At 30.9% G+C, this 25,467-nt stretch overlaps 1 protein-coding gene across 1 annotated transcript; it reads left to right on the top strand.

Annotated features, from left to right (window-relative positions):
- Window positions 1-817: 817 nt before the first annotated feature.
- On the top strand, window positions 818-24,506 carry LOC124361771 (transcription factor A, mitochondrial). Its single transcript, XM_046815737.1, has 6 exons — window positions 818-1,048; window positions 9,341-9,507; window positions 10,741-10,946; window positions 12,729-12,827; window positions 17,467-17,670; window positions 23,808-24,506. The coding sequence occupies exons 1-5, from the start codon at window positions 966-968 to the stop codon at window positions 17,668-17,670; spliced, it is 759 nt and encodes a 252-aa protein (XP_046671693.1). The 5' UTR covers window positions 818-965; the 3' UTR covers window positions 23,808-24,506.
- The last annotated feature ends 961 nt before the right edge of the window (window positions 24,507-25,467 follow it).

Here is a 25,467-nt window from a genome sequence, read left to right on the forward strand (position 1 = left end):
AGTCTCGTGCGCTCCCTATTCCTAGATACATTTCTTTTCCGATGTATTGTATGTATGGCTGATACAATTTCTTTACATAGCCTACATTTTTATCAACAGAACCGAAGAATGGTAATGCTATTGTTATGAAATGCTCCAATTACAAGGGCTGTCTTATATAATAATAGTCATGATAAGCAGTCGAGATGTAAGGTCCACACTCACCAAGAACTCATGATGTAACAAAATGTCACAACAAGCAATTTTTCATGACGATCGGATGATTTTATTCAATGTTAAATTTATGAGACTGAGCCAGACTAGTCAAACATAATAACTATGTTATATGAGTAATTAGGTTTGCTGACTGTTAGTTTGTTAAAGTATTTAAAACACAAATTGATTTTGTTTATTTTTATACATTTATATAATTTTAAAGCGAGGATAAAAAGTGAAAATGTAACTACACTTAAAATTGTGACTGAAATAAAAGGAAATTTACGTGTTCATAAGCCTGAGAACTTCGAAGTTATTATGTCTAACTCTATTCCGTTTTATGGTAATGGATATTTAAATTACAAAGGAGATGTTACCGGAACTCATATATGTTCATAGAATCCATTAAAATAAGTATAAAAAAAGTCCAATCGCATACATCATAAATAAATATTATCATAAAGGTTGCAAAATTAACTGGAATATATGTAAAAGAATCTCATACAATAATTTGTTTTTATACAAGCGACAGTCGTATGTATATTCTATCAGAGGCTAACGACAGTGGTCTTTGATTGTACTCTTTCATCATACTCTATACTCTATGCTCTGTGTATTGTGATTTGTGAAGAATAGAATGTGTTTATTTGGTTGAGTAATACATTTGTTTTCGTTATCATGAGGTGTTAGGGTTAGGAATTGTGCATTTTATTTATTACAAGTGTTACGTTTTAGTGCGGTTTTTCTGGAATACCACTAACTTTAAGTGAATGATTTTTGCAAAAATGCAAGGAAACTTTGTGTTAAAATTGGGATTTTCTCCCAGTCATATTCAGTTATCACTGCGCCAGAGGTAAATGATCATGATACAAATAGCCTTTTTCGAGTTTAATTTGAATGCCTTATTAATTAAAATGTTCATGTATTTCCAAAATATATCATTTTAAAGCTGAAATACAGTATTATAAGCTTTATTTAGTAATGTTTAGTGGGATTTTGTGTCTGCATTTCCATTAGGCTTATAATAGCGTATAACCTATTTGTCCCATGATCTCATCACTGTGATAGAGTAGGATAAGCGAAGTGGATCCGGTTTTTTATATTGATATTGAAAAACGATAGGGTAGGGTACGATAAGCGGACCCAGTTTTTTATATCGAAGAATTTTAAAAATCATCGATACCTAATATTCGCATCTCAAATCCTAGACTATCAATCGATATAAAAGTATCTTATAGTCCTCAATAACAATCATATGTTTTAAATTAAAATATGGATTTAATATTTACAGTGATAAAACAATTTATTATTTAAGCAAAATTAGGAAAACTGAAGACGACCATATTTGCCCCTCTCACAGTTACAGTTGTTTCTTTTCCACAAATTTCACATGTAATGGATTTTTCAGTACGAGTCCAACATGTTGAAGCCACGTAAAACATGTCTTATCATCTTTCAAAGCAATGTCGTGTAGTTTTCTAAAATTGACTGCCATTTTTAATAATCAAATGTTACTAATATGTCAAATTGAAATATTACCTTACGTGTACTATTTGAAAGTGTTTAGGTACAGTTGTTGATATAGATTATTTAAGTTATTTGTTCAAAATAATTAATCAGTATCGATTGATTATATTGGTGGATATGATTAAGTAATATCGTTTGCCAATTTCTATATAAAAAACCGGGTCCGCTTAACGTACCCTACCCAAACTAACTCACATCATCTGTAAACACTTTATCAGATATTAAAAATAACATTTTACTGTTTATGTTTAATAAGTGTTTTGTCTAATTCCAAATAACAGTCAAATTTATAAAACAATTATATTGCTTTAAAATATGATAAAACGTGTTTTTCGTGGAGTCACAACGTTGGTGTGGTGCAGAAAAACCCATTATATAGGCAATAATAATCACATACATGTAGAAGGCACATTTTAGGCTAGATTGAATGAATGTGGTTTTGTGCATTTTACCCCGAACTGTAGTAACAACTTTTTAGACATTTGTACTCACACTAATAATCAGACAGTTGAAAGTTCCTGGAGGAACATGAAACGATGTGTAAAAAGGAGCGTACCAACCTTGGCAGGTCATCTCTGTGTATATTTCTTCGGAGAGAGGTTAGGTTTACTGGATTGGGATGCTTTCAACCACTTCTTGAACGTGGTTAACCACTGCTACACAGAAGAAAACATAAATAGTTCCGCAACTTTCCTATTTTATGTTCTAAATGTTTGTTACATTCTTTCAACATTTCATTATTATTTACAAGGTTTTCGTATTTCTTGTTCTATTTATTTCATAGATCATGATGATTTTTTTATATTAAATTTATTTTATATATTATATTGTCACTGTGTATATTAAACTAATTATTCCAGTTTCTAACATAATTGTTATTATGGCTAGATATGTTGATATTGATTAATAGTTAATTCAAGATACAAATATTTCGTATCGATGTTTATACTAATCAATATAAAAAAATAGGGTCCGCTTATCGTACTCTGCCTCTCATCTGTGTCTATGGATCTGTTAATCTCCTTGTTCTCCTATGTTATTAGAGTAATGACTACATTGCAGACTTTTTTTTACTCATTAGACAAGTTTGCGTACTGCTACCAGGTCTGCATGGCTGTTGCGAGCTCCTGTACTCATTTATCCCTTATCCTTCTTCATTTTCTTCAAAAGTAATTGTGTCTAGTGGCTATTATCTTATAATAGAATTTATATGTAAAAAACAATAATATTTCAATCAGAGAATTTTGACCCAAATAAAGAACATTTTTGTTAATTTAGACCTTCTCAGAATAAAGTCCATAATCACGAGTACACTTGGCTGTCATCCAGTGGTGACACTAAAAACATCTATTGAGTACTTATTACTTAGGCTAAAGGTAAAATTCTAGAGGAACTGATCATGAATGTCTGTACACATTACTGCAAGCTGGGAATGCAACTTAACAAAACAAACAAATATTACAGTCAAATCCTCAATAAAACGAACCTCAAGGGACCGGACAGAAAATTTGTAATATTGAGTATTTTGTTATAATGAGGTTCGTTATATTGAGGGTAGGTTAGGTACAATTTCGCTACATCAAGGTTCACAGACCATCGGTCTTGTTAAAATGTGAAATCGTATGCTGTGCTGTATTTAAATAGTGTGTAAAACGAAATAAAAATGCATTTACTTTGGAACAATGAAACTTTATTTTATTTTTTTGCTTCAAGAATACAGAAAGTATAACAGAAAAACTGTAATACAGTAGCTATGTACTTTGAAAACACATTTAAAGAAAGTTGAAAAGCAAACATGACCTGAACAAAACTTAAAAATCTTACGCTACAGATAGTAAAAAATACAGTAAAAAAAAAAATGCAGTACTTGTACTGTACAGTATTACTAAACTGAAAATTACGAATTGTTAAAGGTTAAATGGCCTATTCTACATTTTGTGTTTCAATGGCATCATTATTGGTGCTGTTTTTGCCCTGTTTATTAGAGAAAAAGTCAGTAATAGTAGTCTTCTTATGTGATATGACGTTGATAATATCCAATGAGCAATCCAATTCAGTTATAGATTTTACCACACTTTCTCTCAAAGCACCCTTTTTAAGAAAAAAAAAACACTTTAGAACACCAATGGCTTCACGAGACTCTTTTAAATTCGGGACGAGCATTACACAATCTGGTTCAACGTCATCTTCGGCAGCCACATTTTCGTCCGGAACAGAGGTTACAGAAGAAATTATGTCAACGTCAACTCCCCATACATGTCGTCATCAAAAGTGACAAACTCTGCATCCTTCTCAAGCTCTAATGCTTCTTTGACTGTTTCCCAACCCTCCGCAGTGTCAATTTCTTGTGTAAGAGGCTGGTCTAAATTGTCCTCCTGAGTTGTGACAGTGAATCCACTCTTCTTGAAACAATTACAAATTGTAGTTTCTGTAACTTTACTCCACGCTTTTTTGATCATCTAAATGGCGTTCAAGACATTGATATTTGTAGGTAAACGGCTTTCCATTTCTCTAAGGAACTGTTGTACGACCTCTTTTCTATAATTTACTTTTATACTTCGGATAATGCCCTGGTCAAGCAGTTGCAGTTTGGAGGGAGATACTCGACCTTAATGTTTCTCAGCCTAGGAATGTCTCCATGAGCCGTGCAGTTATCATTGAAGATGAGAATTTTCTTATTCATATCTTTGTTAACACTTTGAAGCCATGCACTGGAAGCGTCACAATTCATCCAAGCCTTTGTATTCGCCATGTAGTCTGTAGGAAGTTCATTCACGTTTTTAAAACAACATGGTTTTTTCGCTTTTCCAATTACTAAAGGCTTTAATTTATGAGTCCCTGTGCCGTTTGCTCCCAGCATAACTGTTAAACAATGTGTACTATTTTTTCCACCATGGCATTTATCACCCTTCAATGACAATGTTTTTTTCAGGTAAACATTTGAAAAACAATTCAGTTTCATCTGTGTTATAGATGTTTTTTGGTTCATATCCCTCGGTTAGCTCAGGAAGTTTATCTTTCCACTCAGTACAAACACCATCATCGAGTTTTGCACTTTCACCGCACACTTTTCGATAAATAAGTTCATTTCGTTTTTTAAAGTTTTGCAACCATCCATCATTGCTAGCTCGGAAGTTCTCGTGTCTCAGTGCAAACTGTTGGGCTTTTTCTTGAAGTATAGGTCCATTTATTGCAATATTTTTGTCTCTGCACTGCTTCAACCATTTAAGCACACACTCCTCTACGTCCTTCAGCTCACACAAATTTATCTTTCTGATTTTAGAACACAGTACACTTCCGTCATCGAACTTCTCTTTCTTTTTTTAAAATTGTAGCTAAAGTCCTGGGCAGAATGCCAAATTCTTTCGCGATGTCCAATTTTTTTTTGTCGGATTGTCTTCAACGCATTTCATAATTTTTTTTATTTACACTCTGCGCTTATAGCGCGCCATTTCTTTTTGTTATTGGCATAAATCGTCACTAAACTACTGTAACTTAATTCCGAAGCACCGCACAATCCAAACTTTCCATGACAACTGAATAAACTCGTCTAACAATTCAGTCCGGAGTAGCTGTAACTAACCTTTCATGTCGAGACACGATTCTTTGTTTGTTGTCCTTTGTTGCCGTTTTGACGTTTGTTTACATTCGTTATAATAAGATGCAGTCGTGGAAAATTCGTTTCATAGAGGTGAATTTCGCTACAAGAGGTTCTAACAATGAAAAATTCACTATGCCGAGGGTGATTTATTTTTTCCAGGATTACTAAAAATTCGTTATATCGAGGTTGTGAGTATGCTTTATTCGTTATGTAGAGGTGAAATTTGCATAAATTCTTATGGAGACTTCTAGGGGATTTAAAAAAAATTCTTTATATCAAGGAATTTGTTATATTGAGGTTTGACTGCTAGGCCATTAATCTTGAAACAAGAGTAGTTCCATTTTTAATATTCTATACCTTTGTTATAAACATCTTCTCTCTCTTAAATCTTATATAATATTATTTTAGAAGAGGGATTGCAATAGGCTAATAATATGATTTTGTCATCATTGTGGATAAAAATAAATTTGAAAATAATGCATTCCAGCTTAATCAAACTTTCTACAAACATAGTAAATAATTCGTTTTTAATGTTAATTTAATAAAGGAACAAAACAAACGTAATATGTGCAGTATAATAAGTGGCCACCACTACAATCAAATCATCAATAATCATGATAAAGCTATCGAAGCCAAAATTTTGAACCAAATTATGTTATAGATATTTCAAATTACAATATAATTCAGCTGTTTTTATACCTAAAAAAGTTATAATTGATGAATAAAAGATATCTAGGCTATGTGTATTACTAAGCTAAAGAGTAACAAATCATACAGTTTAACATTACTTCACATTACATAGCTAAGATAGGTAGGGTTGATTCCATTGAATTTTGAGTTTAGCTCCAGTTCACCTTACTTTTATTGCAAAATCTGGTATCTGAGTGGAATCTGGAGTGATGTTCGTGTCCATCACATCGTAGGCTAGTGCACTCAATTGTGTACCTGATGAGACAATGAGACTACCACTTCACCTATTTATAGGTATCTCTGATGTCGAAACAATGTAAATGTTTCGTTTGGAGCTTCCTTCATCATCGACTTTCTTTGGATCTCTTCAGACAAACATGACTCCAGCAGTCAAGTCTGAGACAGCGTCAGATATCAGATGCTGCAATAAAAGAAAGGTGAAATGGAGCTTAACTCAACATGCAGTTACTCTTTACAACTTTCAAGGACAAATGTGTCTGACAGCTTGTGACATAAATAAAACATGTTTATTACTCAAATACCATACAAATGATTTTACTTTATTTGAATTAATTTGACACAATATTGTTATTCAATATGTTAAAAGGAACTGACAGTAATTAACTATAATAACTATGGCATTATCCGGAGGGCATTATATTTGGAACTTGAGTTATTTTTACAGAGGAACTAAAATAAGAACAGACTTTATTGCATTTACTGTGAAAATTACATGTCATTTTGACTGATCAGTTCTTGTTTTCTGCCTCCCAAAAGGAAGTGACATTGGCAAAAAGGAGGCCACACTGTCCCTATCTACTATTTGTTATTAGGGTATACTATAGTTGGTAAATACATATGTATGTATTATAAATATAAAAATGTAACGAGCACTCACTTGATCTGAGCTTGAATTTAAATACTATCTCTAGGGGGTAAAGAGGTTTTGCATTGTCTATTTTCTAGAAAACACACCAACGATTTTTCATCTTCCCAGCTTACTTTTGTGGTAAGGGGAAGGGTTCAGAAAACAATGTGACTAAATTATGCATCCCTAATAAAGATAATATTTCTAACAAGGTGTTTAGTGTTTATTTATTTATTGGTTATTCGAAGATTTTTTTTTAAATTTTTATCATCATCATCATCGTCAGACGTTTCCGTTCTCACGGGTCGTCGTCGTACACAGCCTCCTCCACTTTAGTCTATCCTTCCAGGTCTCCTCTTCATCCACCTGTATTTTCTGTAGTCCCCTTCTCTCTATGTCTTTCCACACTTGGTCCTCCCATCTTCCTCTCGGTCTTCCTCTTGGTCTTCTTCCTCCTCCTTCCTCCTTCTCCAGTGCTATTCTAGGCATTCTATTCTAATATTGCTATGTCAGCTATGTCAGGTCTAGCAAGCCGGTAGTGGATAAAACTTGCTTTCAAAAAAAATAAAATTTTTATATCAATCAAAAATAAGCTTATTGAAGTCTTTACGCTTTAACTTACTTGAGATAATTGTACAGTTTCTACAACAACAAATTATTAAAAGAGGGGTTTGTGGTATCCTCTGAAGGGAGGTTTTTTGGGCACAGGAAACTCGGACTTTTAACTGTCTTGTCTATGCTTATTTATTCTATTTGTACCATTTTTATTCTTATTTAACTAGTACAAATACTTTTACACCCCTTGTCATGTTGGGTTTTATAGTAAATAGTCCTAAAACATATGTTTTAGAAAATAATTACTGGTCAAAGTCGAACAACTTTTATAAATGGGGCAGTTGTGATAATTCTACCCCCAAAGGGAGGTCTTTTGGACATAGTTGACATTGATTTTCAATTACCATGGTACTTTTGAGCAGTTACTGGGTCAGTTTCTTTCATATATTAGTATGGCGATCAGATAGTCCTAACTAAAGAAGTAAGAAAAGTAAGAAACATGAGAGTTAAGTGTTGGAAAGCCATCATTGACTTGGATTTAAGAAGCAGTAGTATCATTAAGGACCATTGAGATGTGCCACTTCCTATATCTCATGCAACCTAAATAAGGGTTGAGCGCTGACATCTTCTGAACTTGATTTTTTTATACTATCCTGAGGGTTGTTTTATGCTGCCACCAGTTGGGGGTGGTGCCAAAGACTCCATTAGTATCCAGGGGAATTTTTGATCGGTATTTTCCTGTCCAAAATTATTCTGCATATGTATTTTTCTGAAAAAATAATTAGAGAGCATCTCATAATTATTTGTTTTGAAAATAAAATGCACTATTGTAGGAGTTGATTAACAGTTGCTTTCATGTTGTAGGTAACATGGGTAAAGTAAATAACAACCAAATTTTAGACCTATCAGTCCTGCAATGTTTGTATAAAAGAGATATGGCCACACATAATTTCCATCTTACTAAAGGATAGGATTCAAATTATAAACATACTTGGTTAATATTTCTGAGTGTCAAACATTACTTTGTAATTGTTAAAAATGTTATACTGTTCTTGTTACACAGTCTGAATTGTGTAAAGGGTTAATCAGAAATCTTTATTCATTTTCACCAACAAAAGAAGTGTCAGATAATTACAATATGGTCGTGGTATGAAGTTTACACAATTTTCTATAACGATATCAAAAACTAAAATTTGTTTTCTTCAAAACACTTGTAAATTTGTTTAAAGGTAAGTGTTTGTTGCAGTCTGGAACTCTTCAGTGGTGTAGATTGGTTTATCTTTGAGCCAAATGTGTAGTCGTCTTTTTAAGGTCTTGGAATCGCAATTTTTAAAGCCTTGTGGAAGCATGTTGAACAGTCTTGCTCCAATAAAGGAAGGTTTCTTGGAGAAAAGTGAAGTTCTGTCCATCTGAAAGGAGAAGTCATTGCCATGTTGTGTGTGATGATTATTGATAGTCATCATTCTAGGAAATTTACCTTGTGAAACATCATAAGTGATGACTTTAGCGATATAGATCAATATCACTGTGAGAATGCCAAGTATCTTAAAGTCCTCTCAACAGCTGGCTCAAGGTTGAAGGCCAGCCAGGATATGCATAGTGCTTTTGTGTAACAAGGACTCTTTTGAGATTATCAACTGAAGAGCTTCCCCAGAGGATTACTCCATAATGAATATATGATTCAAACAGAATGTAATATGCCATTTTTGTTGCTGTTAACAATTAATGTTATGGGGCAATCAAAAGTATTTTGAGCCTACCCCTTGCTAAAAAAAGTTAACTTACAACTAAATAGAATTTTAGCGAGTGGAAAAGTCAATATTGCATGACTAATTGAATTAAATCAAGAGTAATTTCATAGCAAATAATATGTTATAGATTCATTCACATGTTTTCTTTTCCAGGTTGTTGCCACTGTGTGCTCAACAGACATGTGCTGCCCACAAACAAAGTTTTTATGACAAGCTTAATGTGCCACCCAAACCAAAAAAACCAATGTCTCCATTTTTAATGTTTATGGCACAAATTAGGCCAACGCTTAATAAAGAGTATCCCGAAAAGAAAATCACAGGTATGAAAATTATTATTACGTATGGTAAATTTATACATTAATTTCAACATAATGCTAATTTTACAAAATTGTTTTCCAATTTATTTGTACAAAAGTCTCAATGGAAAGAGTCTTTTAAGGAAGTAGATTTTATAGAGAGACTTTTAAGTCACCTCCTACTCCTAATGTTTTAATTACAATTGTCCAATCCTGTTAACTTTTTGGTGAGAAAAATTCAATGGATAATAAAATGGACATCTGACCACTCCAATTCCAATTCCAATTGACATCAATCTATTATCTTAAGAAAAATTCAATTTGTGGTGTAGAGAGAAATTTAAATTTAAAACCTTTTATGAAATGTTTATAATTTGATAATTAACTATCAAATAAAGGGTCCCAGTAACCTCAAAACATCAAATGAGACAATTTTTACTGTTTTAGAAATGGAAAAAAAAAACAATCCATCAAAAAATTGTTGTCATCTATGATAACAATTGTATTGCAGTGGTGGCATGTCAACTTCAATAATTTCCAATAGTCAAGCTAGTCTGATGGTCATGTCATGGAGGATAAGTTGTCAAATACATTTTTGCTTTGTTGATGTGTTTGTAGGTTGTTTATGTTCTCGTTGGAAATAAATTGTGTTATTTGCAGTATTATTTTGTGGGAGAGAGTAGAAAGATGTTGGACAGTCTTCATATTTGGTATTAATTATTGAAGCAAATTATTTTTGAAATAATTTAGTTTATCCAGACAGGTTAGTTGTATTTGTGAGTACTTTAGCATGTTCTATTTATTTCATATATTAAAAAGTAGAAAATTATAAAATAAACACAAGAAACTATACTTTTCTAAAACTAAATAACATGTTTATCAATTTGTATTTTTCTTTTTTTTTCATTTTTTATCACACTTTACCAATTTTGTAAACATGGTCTCCTAGAGTGCATCGAGAAAGAAAGAAAGGCATTTTTAGCCCACTGTCTTTTTTTTAAGAAATAAAGTTTGAAAATTGTTTAATTATTAATTATAATAATATATTTTTTATACATAATATATTTAATCAAAAAAATATTTACCAAATAATAAAGAACTTGTAAATACCAAGAATGTTCAAAAGAAGTTATTTAGTTAACAGTAGATAGGTTAAACAACCACTGTCCTTTGTGTGTTTTATTAATAAAACAGCATTGCTAGGGGTCAATATGGATCTTTAACTTGTGTGTTATTTATTTTATTTGTATTTTTTAGAATTGGTCAAAATAGGATCAGAAAGATGGGCAAACGTTGATTCAAAGCTTAGAGATCAATTAACTCAACAGTACAAAGAAGAAATTATAAATTACAATAAATTAAAAACTGAATATGAAAGCAAATTGTCACCAGAAGACAAAGAGAAAATTAAAAGAGCAGAGCTTCACAGTTTGGATTTAAAAGAGCAAAGAAAAACAAAACAGGTAATGTTATTCTATAGTAAGAAATTATTAATTTTGTTATTCTTTCGTAAACTTACTAATTATAATCTAAAAAAATTATTAACTTGTAGGGTGTCTATGGTCACAAAAGTCCTAGAAAAGTTACAGATTTTAATGAGAGTTAAAGAAAATCCCAACCAAAAATATAATGGATTATGACTTTGTCACACAAATTTTTGTTAAAAATAGCAATTTTGTTAAGAACTATTGATGCGTCGAAGACAAATCTCGAATCTACAGAATCTTCAAGAAAGATAACAGGTCTGAAAATCAATACTACTGTATTTTGATCAATATTTGTGACCATATTTTGACACTCATATTATTAATAAATGCAAATAATGTTTAAAATGTTGTTTATTTTATTGGTAATAGGATATAGAACATTATTTTTTTTGTATGGAAAAGTCAGGAAATGTCTTCAAGCCACTTTGTTAGACACACTGTAAGTTTTATAGTGAACTTACTGGAGTATTAATCCTCAGCTTTATTAAAGCTTACTGTTTTTTCTACAATATTACCTCCACAAGTCTGAACCAGATGTTCCAGTCCTGTTGAGAACTTGTTTAGATTCATTTTTCTTGAATTTATTTTAAGTGTTTGTACTAACTGCTGACACAGAAACTTATTCAAAATATTCCCGGTTTGTTAGTTTTGTATGTTGTTAAATATAAAGTCAACATGTAATAGACTAAAAATGAACTTTGAAGAGGTGGTAGGAGCTGGTGTACTTGGTTAGCACCTTGGTAACTTTAACGTAGCCAAAAGATCTATTAATAATTTTTAGGATATTAAAATCCAACCACAATGGTGTACAAAATGGTACAGGATCTTCCATAGTTGTGGCTCAGTTTCATTAATCTGTCCATAAAACTAAACACAATCATAAAAACACTTAAATTTTACCGTATAAAATTACCATATTTTTAAAAACAAAGTAACAACTAATACAATTTTAAACCCAGGATTTTATCAAATGAACACCGTTTTAAAGACAAGTGACATTTCAGAAATCGTGTATCGTTAATTTTTAATAAATATTATATAAACTACGTACCTTAAAACAATGTCCTTGTCATGTATTAGCTTCACTTCACTTCCTTAATATATAAGTGAACCATATTATTATGAGTATTTGTATTTGCATTTAAATAATATTACATTTTTATCCCAATGCCTTTTACTACTTGTGATAAGACCTCTTTCCCCAATTTGTAATTTAAGTCAATTTCACTTTTTATATAATTCATTTTAATTGACTTTTCACATAAAATTTAAAGAAAGTCATTATTTATTGTATAAACAAAACCTGTATGTATTTATGTATTAGTTATAAGTAAATAACATCCATGGATATATCTGTATAGTAATTGAAATATGTATATATCAGCAATTAAGTATTAATGATTACATATAGAATATTTACCTAAAAACTGTGTAAACGAGTACTTGTTGTAAGACACTAAGTAGATATAAGTCTACTGTCAAGCCATACTGACTCCCACCTCCTTTAATTTCTACATAAAAATGTGTTTCATATCTTCTAATGTAATTATTATTGTATTAACTAAAGAGTAATCGTGATTGTGTATTGTTATTGTTATTAACAAATTGTGTAAGATTGATTGAAATTGTGTTCTTTCTGAAGCTACATCTGAATTGAAAATCGAAAATCCTTTCATTGTATAACATTGTCTTCATTCAAACTGTTATCATAAAATAATTTAGTTTATTAAATAAATTTTAAGTTTTTTTTTCTTACAGAAATCCAAAGAACTGGGGAAACCAAAGAGACCAATGACAGCATTTATGAAGTATTTAACAAGTAGAGTTAGTGAGAGAAATAAGTATACTGAACACAAAGTAAGTATATTAAGTGATTTATTGTTTTTAAGCTTTAACATAAGCCTTCTTGCTTTTATCCTACCCTTCTTTTTGGATAGTTTTTTCTAATATTGTTACTATCTTTGGCCAAAATACGCTTGTAAAAATACTTACAGGTGGGCAAGTAGGTAGGTGTAGTTACATATATATTTAATAATTATGAAGGACTACAAACCATTTCTGTTGTACATTCCTGTAATTTTTAGGATACTGTGGGTGCTAAGAATAGATATGATTAAAGCAAGTTCTAGGATGAAACTTCATGGCAACTTTAAATTATTCTAGAAACATATTTATCCCAGTGGTGGTTGATGACTGTCAGTCTGAGTACGCTCAAAAACAGTCCCTGAAGTGTGAATGAACCAAAATCCAAATTGCATCTCCATGATGATTGTTATTTCAAGAGCCCCTAAGTGTAGAAGGGTAGTCATGCTGAGAACAGGCCAGCTGTCCTATTACAGTACCAAGAAAATCTCAAAAATAATTGTTCTCCAAAAATAACTCATCAAAGGAAATAATAATAAAAAATTCTTTTTGGATTGGGAGCTGATTAATCTCATTTGTTAAATTTTACGACCTGTGCATTTTTTCCTCCAATTTTTATGAAATGTTCTGACAACTTAGTGATCGGGAAACAACGATTTTCACTAATTTTTTCATTGATTTTCGTCAACAAGTCTTCACAGTAACCAGGCTAGGCCTACAACTGTGATCCTAGTTGTGAATATTTGTGCAGCCATTTTAAAATCAATACACCACTGCTTCACTCTGCTTTTGCTTATTATTCCATTTCTAGGAACATCACAAAGTTGACGAATGATTTCAATCGGTTTGTAGTTTTTCCTAACAAAAATCTTATCATTTTTTCATCATCTAAGCATTTCACAAGTGTTAAGATGTTTAATTGCAGTGCACATTTTAATTAGTTGCAGTGAGAAAAGTAGAGAGATACATACTGCCCGCTATAACAAATCGATTAATACTGAGTGTAGGAATGGTTTTACCCTAAGGTAAAGGCTCTAGCCCTGCCCACTACCAATCTAGTCCTAAAATATTAAAAATTAAGTACTAGTATATTTGTATGTATTCTTTTATGAGTAAAAAGTTCTGGTTGTGGTTGATATAAACTTTAGAAGATAACATGGCTTATAAGTAATAACATTGGAGTGCCACAAGGGCCTGTTCTCTGAATTTTTCTCTTTGTTGTTGTAATAAATGATTTTGCGTTTAGTATGCCTTGTTTGTTGGTATTGTATGCGGAAGATACCATGCTTTTAAATTTAAATAGAAGGAAGGCAGTCTTGTTATTGAACAAAAATCAAGCACTATTAATATGTCAATAAATGTGCTATTATAGAACGTGTGTTTGAAACAAAACTATTTAGCAGTGAATGACTAGCAGACAGAGCAAATTGTGTTTTCGTTAACTAACAACATTTATAAAAGTAGTAAACCAGTAATAGTGTAGTCATTGAAGCGAAAAATAAGCGAAAGGGGGTGTAAACAACCCCTTAATGGAAAAAATCGACATTGAGCCATTTCATCGCTAGGAAAACATGTTTAATAGTAAGTGGTGAAATTGTAAAGTGTTTTCTAACACAATTACCTCATATTAAAATCATTTTCAACCCCTTGACAATCTTACAACCCTTTGAAAACAACCCCTAAATTGAAAAAATCACAAAAAATACTTTGGTATGACATAAAAAGATGTAAGTATAGAGTAAGTAATTATTTTATATCTCTATAATAATTATCAAATTTTTAACCCCCTTTCAACCCTTGAAATCTACCTCTTGATACAAAAATTGTTAAACAATTGTTTTGATAAAATGAAAAGGATTTAATTATTATTCCACACAAAATGATTATCATATTCTTAAGCTTTTCTACCCTTAAAACTACCCCTAAATTAAAACAGTATATATATATATATATATATATATATATATATATGATTACATATTTAAAAATAATTTAATTTAGAGTAAAAAATTGCCATTAAATTGAATAAAATATTTACAAATTATATAAAATTCACTCAATTGTGTTATATATACATATAAGAACGTTGGTATGTATTCATGCCTTACGTTTCCAAAATATATGAGCCATATTATGTATATGTATACACATTACAATAGTTTTGGATCTCTATTATACTGTGATTATAATGTGAAAGTAAAATTGCTCAAAATATTCACAGTCCGAAATTTTCAGTTACTAAGCAGAAAAAAATATTATAAGTTTTTTTAACCATAACTCCTTCAATTTTCATGCTATCACAATTTAATCAAAAACCATTGTAAAGGTAATTTAAAAGAGCTACAACATCCTTTATTGCAATATATAGTAAAAAACCTTTTTTCTCAAACGGTGAAGGGTTAAAGGGCTTAAGAGAGGCTGTGATTGCGCTGCCACGCGCTCTTTAAAAAATCATATTTTCCGTCAATTTTTGTTTAAAATAAAAATCAAAAAATCCAAATTGTTTTGTCAGAAATATACCTACATTTTTCATCACTACACTTTTTAATACGTATATGTCGTCATTTTTGAGATATTATGGAAAAAGGTGGTTTTTTTCAAAATTTGAATATTTTTTTAATCGTGGACTTTTTATTTAAATATGTGTCCTGAAGCAGCCAAACTGATACAATCTATCAAACTCTTCATAATAAAGTTGATTCTAGGCGGAATACGATTAGTTTTAATTTCGGTGGAAATGGCACTTATGAAACCCGTTGATTTAAAAGAAAAAACATTAGATGCTCCTCTTATTTGCAATACAGCTCACTTATTTTACGTGCAAAAGACTTTTAATAGTGCTCATTTTAAAGCTTATTTCGAGCACTATAAAACTCTTTTTTTATTAGAATGCCTAAAATGCATCTGCTCGCCGCTAGATGGCATTGATTACATCGATTAAATTTCAAGACAAAATAAAAACTGCTTTGATTTTTAATATCTAGCTTAATATTGCACTTAGAGTACTTTATAAAAAATCAAATGGTTCATTGTTTTACCTGCTACAATTATGTTCTTTATAAAATTTTCGATAAAACGTATATTTTGGGAGATATTTGCAAAAAACCGATGAAAAACGTGAAAAAATTGCGAATTTTCAATTGCTAATAACTTGAAAAGTATTGGGATTTTCAAAAAAACGTTATAGATGATTTTTTGCTTAAAATTAGGCCTTCTATTGATATCCGAGGTTATTTTTTAAAAAATAAATTCACCCCCGAGAAGGGGTGGCAACCACCCCCAGAGTGGTTGCGGAGTTCAAATCATTTTCACTTTTGAATTTAAGGGTAAGATGAACCTAATTCCAAAATTGTATGCAATTCGGTTCACAGTAAAAAAAATTCGGAGCAATAATGCTTCAATGACTGCACTATAAAATTATTAGGAATTTACGTTGATAAGAAACTGAGTTGGGATCACCATATAGAACTATTAGAATTTTTTTAAGTTTTCTCGAGTAATTTATCTCTTATGAAAATTAAAACACAGTGTAACTATGGACATGCGTATAACCTCTTATTATGATGCAAATGTTGAGTTTAGCTCCAGTTCACCTTCCTCTTATGTGCAGCATCTGAAACCATCATTCTGATGTCGAAACTATGTGAGGGGGTTCGTTTGAATTACTTTGTTCTTCGTCACTGACTATTTTTTGGATCCCTTCAGACGAACATGACTCCAGATTTCAGGAGTCAAGTCTGAAACAGCAACAGATTTCAGATGCTGCATGTAAGAGGAAGGTGAACTGGAGTAAAAGTCATCATTTGCATCAAATCAGCCCTTCCCATCATAGCTGCTCTTACTATGCTTTTTCCATTCTCATTTCCTCTATGACATTACTCTATGGGGTAACGGTAGTAGCGCAATAAAAGCATCTAGATGGCTAAAAAAGGCTTTTCTAGTATTATGAATGTTTCTTTCTGCTACCTTGTAAGTGTTAAAGAACAAAATGTTAACTTTTCCCCTAGTCATAAAATTCATAATTATCCTGCAAGAACAAATCATATGTTACAACTTCAATCAGTTAAATTATTATGAACCAAACACATCGACCTATTTATCAAAATAAATTTGTTTAGTAAGATAGTTTAAAATAAATGTATTTTATTATGTTTACGAGTTTTTAGGTTGTAATACCATAACTGTACATTTTTAGATTTTATTATTATTTTAATTTATTATATTTGGTGATTGTTAAGATTTTTATATGAGTTTGTTACTAATTTTTCTGGTTATTATTGTTAAAAGTATTTAGTGTTGTAATGTGTACCTATGTGTATTTATGTGTTCCTGTATGTAACGGCTTAGGTTTAGTTTTTCTTTCTTCACTCCTCTCAGGAAATTATAAAATGGAAAAGTAACAACAAATTTAAAAGGTAAAACGCACAAAAATAGTTCTTAGTTTAAAGCTACTTACTTAAATAAACTATTCTTCTCAGCCTAATGCTCAACTAGTCATATGCCATAGTCAGTTGCATTCACATAAGCCATGACTTTACTAATCCTAAGAAACTTGAGCTGCAAATATCATTTCTGTCTTGCACATTTCAAGGGTTATTTTTTATATGGAAATTGTGTTATTTTTGTTCTCTAGGAATGGGTAAGAAGTGTATCACAAGAATGGAAAACCCTCAATCCACAAATTAAAGCCAAATTAGAGACCGAAACAAAACAAGACTTTGAAAGTTGGAATCATGAATTAAAAAAGTGGGAGGAGAAGATGATCAAAGAAGGAAATGTAGATGTTGTTCGAAGTAGTTCTTTGCCTCCGTTATCCAAGACGAAGTTAAAACAATAGGTTTGGTTTTTTACTGTTATTGAAAATAACTTGTAAAATATATTGATTAGTATTTATAGTCCATTTTTATTTTACTTGTCCTTTAATTTAACATTATATATAAATGATTAAAAACGTGTATATTGAGAGAAAATTTTTCATTCATGAGAGAAATATTCAGACCACTGAAAGTGCAAAAGAAGCACATTCCTTTTGTACAAATATATGCATACAATTATACTTATTATACTTACTGTTTCATGGAATAATCCCAGCTTGTTGTACTCGCTTGTGTGGTAAATTCTTTGCAACTCAGCTTCTTCTGACTTTTTTCAATTATGCATTTTGAAACTTGTTTAGCAATCACTACATTGTATTAATGCTTGTAATATTCTTACCTTTTTCAGAAGCAATTCATACGGCAAATTAGTATCAGGTGAACAAATCTTTATTGGTAGAATCAACAAGTATATTTTTTAGTGACAGTGTTTATTCATGAATACATTGAAACTTTATTTTAATGTCAGAAAATAGAATTATTTGTTACAAAATCATTGCAAGCTAGTAAACGACAAGACTTTATAGCAATAATTATATTTCTATTATAGATGAATCTGCATGTATGCCATAGCAACTACAATGAAGTTTAAGTTACATTAAAGTGGCAATGTTTTATGTTTTGAAAGGTTTTAAGTAAATAATTAATCACAAAGTCAGCATTTCAGCACACTTGATTTAGTTGGTTTAGAGAACAGCACAAATATATACGACTGATATCTGTGTTCATCAATCATAATGTTTAACTGTACAATATAGCATAGTACACATTTGAAGAATACGAACGTAATTAACACTTTGTAGTTAAAATAAACAGTAAATTCATAGTGTAACATGTACATTTATGAATCAACTAATCACCCAAACTGATCTAAACTAGGCTGAGACAGGCGATATGCATGTACAGCATGTAAACGTTCTACATACGAGGCACCCAGAACCAAAGTGTCCTTTATCCACTTTGTTTCAAAATTTAGATTTTTATTCTCAATATTTCTCTATTAAAAACAACATGTTTTTAGTTCATAAATGTCCAGTTTATTTGTTAAAATTTAATTTACAAGGTATCTTTACTTCCAAAATGTCCTTTATTCTATTTTGCCTTCAGAGGCCCAAGACCACACCCCACTTCCAAAGTGTCTCTGACTTGTGTACAGATTTTGTTTAAACGTTTTCGGTTTTGGTGAGGATGAGTGTCACCACTGCATTGATTGCTGTTTTGTTTCTGGATTTATGTAGGATATCCACGTCTTGTCCCCTGTAACAATGCAAGAAAACAAATCCTCTCCATCTTCTTGGTAATGGTCCAGAAACTCTTATACACCAGACATTCTTTGTTCTTTGTGATGGTCAGTCATCATTTTCAGTACCCACCTTGCACACAATGTGTGGTATCCGAGGTTTTCCATGACAATATTGTAGACAGTAGTTCACCAAAGTTGAGGTAATTGTTCAGCAAGGCAGATCACAGTTTTGGTCCACTTGCAAAACGACTTCATGAGTCAGGAGACTAGACCTGCCACTCCGCTCTTTGTCATGGACATTTGAAAAAAAACAAATGGTTTGGTTGTCTGTGGTCCATTGTAAAAATCACGGAACCATTGTTTAATCTTTCCTTCACTCATAACTGTAGGTCCTTAAACTAGGCATAACTCTCGATGAATTTCGGCAGCCGACGATCCTTTTGCACACAAGAATCGTATCACAGAACACACTTCACAGCTGGTGGGATCGACAAATTGTCACAGACGTTTTTTGCATGCGCGGACAAGCAGACGACTTCTGAAATAAAAAAAATGCTGCTATAGCTACGCAATGAATCAGTAGATGGTGCTGCAGGAGTAAAACTGTGTCCAAAAGTGCTAATATTTAAATGTGAGCAAACAGCCCTTACTTTAAGAATAGACACACACACAAGCACCTAGCTTGTAGAAGAGGTCAATGTCTTTCCGTAACCTCTATAAAATATATGTCTACATATAGGATATATACTAGAGGTGTGACTTGCATATTATATAATTCTCCTGGTAGATGTTTACATCGCACAGCTTATTGGCAGTTTAGCACTGCCCGTGTCAGCGACCTGGCTTGCTCTGTCAGTCTGTAGTGATTGTTTTTGTCCGCTTTTTGATTTAAAAAAGTGATGATAATTCTCATTATGAACGTCAAATGTTCAAACAATGAAAATTTGAGATATTGTGCTTATATTGTCAACAATAAATAGAATAAGTTGGAGCTCTATTTTGTAAATTTTAACTGGATATTTTGGGATGGAAAGGTTTGCAGCCTAACGTGTATCTTAATTTCTAGTTGACAAAAAGGAATGTCTACTTAAAGCACATCGTACTTAAAAATAACAGTTTCAAAATTATCCACTCTTCCTCTTGAAGATCATTATTGATAATGGGTCATGGTTATGATTTTGATTCTTAGACAAAGGAACAGTTAATGAAGATTTAATTGTTCCTCTTTCAAAAATATGTTGTCAAATCAAACATCAGAGTGGTACTCATTATTTGCTTTTTTTATTTAGATGGAATCCATTCAAAGTTTATTCCACCAGGCATTTTCATCAAGTTTTTTATTTGAAAGTCCTAAGGCAAGTTCTGACCCATCTCTCTGTTAGCCAGTTTTTGCTAAAAGATAATATAGCTGCCTCACCTGACCTATCTATGTTTTATTTTTTCACGAAAGGATTCATATTTTGCAATATTGTCAGGAAAAAATCAAGGTAGTAGCTGTTGACCATTATTGAAGATGAACATAACAAGTTATTTAAAACAATAGAATCACCAACTGTACAAATATATCAAGTTTAATGGAGCATATTTTTGAAGAGAATAAGTTTTTTTTTTTTTTTTGTAAAAATGTAATATGTAATCTTTACAGAATTGTTTTAGTGTCTTTGGGGCTCCACCTTTGATGTATATTTTATTTAAGCTTTTTATATATTCCTTGGTGTAACTTAAGCTAGTTATGTTATTCTGTATATTAGCACAAATGTAATAAGAAAAATATACTTCTTGTTACAAGCTGATTGTGACACCATAACCCAATGAGAATCTTACCTTAACTAATTAAATTAATTCTGTTATGCCTCCAGAAAAGAATTGTATGTATACGTAAAAAAACAGTAAATAACAAAAGTTGAATATACCACATGATTGTGAAATAAGAATATTCCCTTTATATTGTAACTCTTAATAGCCAGATGATGTATTTTTCATCATCTATGTTGTTTCGTTTTGGTGTGTATGAATAATATTCATCTCATTTGCAAATATTACATGGTCCTGGTGTGAAACAACGTTTTATGTAGACCATAAATTATCAAACAATAGTGCTTTTGTATTTCTGCAATGTTGTTATTGCAGTATAGAACATTTATGGAGTATGCTTACCAGCATTTTATTCCATTTGACTATCCATTTCATTTGAAAGTAGCACTTAATGGGTTTTGTGTTCTAATGGTTAAACATGAGACTTGACAATGCTTGTGCTGCTTTCTGTTATTTTGTAACTTGTCCAATTCATATGCTCATAATTTACATTATTATAACATATACACACAAACAAATGCTTGTTTACATATTATAATACATCAATGTATCAAGCATATCAATGAATGGTTTTATATTAAATTTGAAAACAAAACGTGCAAAATTGATTATTGCCTGAAAAACATAAGTCTGATAACACAAGAAATCCCAACAGTTGAAGGATTCACCTTTTTACAGTTGAAAAATCAAATTCAGCATAAGTATACACAGAATTAGATGTTGCTACTCATAGTCTTATTTGTGTGATTCCCAAAAAAATACAAAATATTATATATAACATTTCTCAAAATACATTTACATATAGATTTGTGATGATGATCTGCAGTACATTTATTTCATATACACGTATAACAACTCTATAAACTTATATCACATATGTACCACTACAAAACAAACTAATGGTAATGTATAGTCTCTGAGCAAAGTATACAAGGTATGCAAATATCCGAAGGTCGCAAGCCTAAACTTATTTTAAATAATCTAAATTTCTAATTAGGCAGACCACTATTAAAATTTTGTCTCTGGTTGGTGTTTGTTTGTAAAATCTCAGCAGTGGCATCACACACACACACACACACATACACGCACATGTGCTGTACTGTGAGGGTCAGTGTTCACTATTTATAACCTTAGGATTTAATCTATTCCTAACAGAGTTGATAGCATAATATTGTATAAAATCACTAAGTCTAACTTTTTTATGTAGGAAAGTTATAAAAAATCACATTTTGTCAAAATATAACAATATTTAAATATTTTCATGTTATTTTTATACAGTAACAGTTTAAATATTTAATTTTAATTTATTTAACCTTTTTATAACTATTTTAAATTAAATTGACATTTAAATACTGTGTAAGAAGTAATCTAAATTAGTTACAAAAAATGAAGCTAAGAGAACAAAGTTAATTATGTTACGGCTTGTGTACGGAAACATTGTTACATCTGTCAAGACAGCTGAATTATCTTTCACACCGTTTTGGATTTATACCATCCTTAAAAAAAAACTTATAATATTTATTTTAGGGCTTGAAGTATCTTTTTTATATTGTCCATTCTGTGAACATATCCAGCCCCAGAGGCCAGGGCTCTTTCCCATCCATTAACAATATCCAACAGCTGTCCTAGAGTGTAGTAACGGGAAAGTAAATAGTCCTCCACTTGCATTCTTGATTTCATCCACAAGTAATTCAAGAGTCCATTTTGTGTATTGAAACAACAGTTAGCGATGCCTTATTGTATGTGTTATTGTTACCCATTGTGCATTTACCTGTTTCTATATTACCTATATTTAGCAAATCTTATAAAAAAGGTTTCTTTGATTAGATTAAAAAACTATCTTAATAAAGAAAACATTCTCTCAAATAATCAATTTGGATTTCGTGAAGGTATCTATATTATTGACACAATAGTAGAACTTGTAGATGCTATTGTTGATGGCTTAGTAAGCAATAATCACAGTTGGGGTATTTCTGGACCTTTCAAAGCCTTTGACTGTGTGGATCACAAAATACTGTTGCAAAAATTATTTGATTATGGAATAAGAGGAATGCCACATGGATGGGCTTGAATCTTATCTCAAAATAGAAAACAAGTAGATATCTCAGAGTTGTTATCTAATTATTTGAATATAAAGTGTGGTGTCTCTCAAGGATCGTTACTTGGTGCTTTGTTATTTTTTAAATATATCAATAATTTTGAATCAACTGTCAAATTCAGTAAATTAATATAGTATGCAGATGATACTACTTTGTGTATCAGTTCAAAAAATAAATCTGATTTGGAAAAAGATGTTTGGGCATGTCAGTTCCTACACAATATTTTTATGAAAGTGGTTTAAAAGTAAATCTATTAAAATCTAACTGTGTAACTTTCTGTAGTTATGTAATGTTTCTACAGATGAAATAGGACCAACAATAATGTGAAATGATGAAATTATGAAGTCAATGATATTGAATTCTTAGGAATATCAAAATATATATATAACAAAATCTTCCCTCTTATTCTGGGGGATGACTTTTTAATGTTTTGCCAGAAAACATTTAGAATAAACTAAATTCAGGATTGTTTAATTCTAAATTAAAATCAATTCTAACCAATAATGTGTTTTATAATGTGGATGAATTTATGGACTATTTCCAAAATTCAAATTGAACTTCAATTTAATGTTTAATTTAAATGAATTCATCAATTTTTTTTATTTGCACTATAAATTTATTAAAAATTAATTAAAACTTCTGTAGGCCATATTGTTACAAGAAACTAAACTTTATTTTGTTACTTTTACATTATAATAATATATTATTAACTATTATAAAACATTCAAAGTTCTAAGTGTTTGTAACATTTCTACCAACAGTATTGTTTTAAAGGCAATAAAGATTACATCCTAAAAAAAGCTGAACTTGTTTACTGGCTTTTTACTATTGGATAATAAATTTGTATTAGTATCATTTGTTTAAATTCATTTTGAAAACTCAATTTAAATTATCTGAAACTTTAATTTATTATTCTTTTGTTATTTGAAATAACTTTCCGTAGGATGAGGCGTGTCCTGGTTCAGATCTGACGACAAGTTCAAGAAATGAGTTGCCAGTAGACCGGGGCACGGAGGATACACCACAATCAGGACACGATTTTAAGTCAGCTGCAAGTGAACGAACATCTAATCTGCAGACATGCATTGAAGAAAATGCTCATGGATCAAGAAATAATTTAGATGCAAGAAAAGGTCCAGAAAAAACTGACAGTGAAGAAGTGATGCTGTCTCGTGATTATAAAACTAACAAAAATGCTGAAGCTTGTACCCCAAATTTGAATACAAATGCAAGTTTTGCTGATAACCTTCAAACAGTTCCTCCTCATGAAAATGAAAGACTAGATAATAAAACAACTGATCGTAAAAATATGGATAGTACTGAGAAGAAACATTTAACAGATGAGAAGGACTCTGATAAAGTAACAAAACTTAAACACACAGTGGCCAAAGCCTTGAGTTTTATTTTTAGAAAATAATAGTAATCTTATGAAACTATGTTGTTTGTATTTTTTATATTATATCCTCTATAATGTTGAATATTTTCTTTGCTTATTTCAATTTACTGATGTTAAATCTTAGTGTTGTTGTTGACATGTTACATTACACATCAAGAATGTAGGGTAAGTTTTGTTTTATTTCTTCAACTTTTTGATTGTTTGAAATAATGTTTCGTATAACTACATACAATCTGTAAGAATTTATGCTTGTAGTTTTTTACCTCCTGCATTAATTCCCAATTGGTTTCAATCAGGTAACCCTTTCAGTACCACAGCAACAATTTTTCACTGCTAAAGTATTGTGCTAAAAATACCAGGGTGGCAATCCGTTGTCACGTTTTTCTTTGTGAAAAGTACTATTTATTGACCCTCTTACATTCATATTGTTTTTGTATAGTTGCATTAATGTATGTCGGGATATGAATATAAAATGCGGTTTATAACATTTTGTTTAATAAAAAATATGGTTCATTATAATTCAACGTTAAAACACGGAACAAAAGTTGTAACATCAGATGAAACTTGCGAGTTGGTGCATGAACAAACTTGTTGCCTATTGGCTAGTCTATTCTACTTCAACACATTGTCTGTAGACATTTACGATATTATCAAAATAAGGCAGACTTAAAAGCAAGAGAAATATGGATGACAGTTCCTCTTTTACCGACTCTTAGTTTTTGAGTTGTGAAGTTGACTGGTGCTGCAGTTTATTTTGATATTAATATATACAACTTTAAAATAGTATATATTTAACATATTTCTTCAAAAGCTTTTAGAATTAATTTTATTTACATTTAAAATAATAAATATTTGCTTCTGCGGTAAGATTTTTGTTTAATTTAGAAATAACAACCTTTTGGTGCGTCTTAACATTATGATATGGCTTGATTAGATTTATTCTTTTTTTGTTTTATTGGTTGTATATTATTTTCATATTTTATAAGTGTGATACATTTTATTATACAATTACTACCAATCTTGTGGTTTTAATTTTCAACTATTTATTTAACTGTTTTACACACAATTAATTATCGTAAGGCATTTCTGACATGTTTTAAGTAGCACTTATCACAGAGTAGGTTAAACGTTTCTTACAAACCTATTTTGCCACTGTGGTACTCAAAGGGTTACAATTATCAACGCTGTGTTATGTTTTTTATATGTG

The sequence above is a fragment of the Homalodisca vitripennis genome, chromosome 5 (genome assembly GCF_021130785.1).
Source record: "Homalodisca vitripennis isolate AUS2020 chromosome 5, UT_GWSS_2.1, whole genome shotgun sequence".
NCBI classification, from domain to species: domain Eukaryota; kingdom Metazoa; phylum Arthropoda; class Insecta; order Hemiptera; family Cicadellidae; genus Homalodisca; species Homalodisca vitripennis.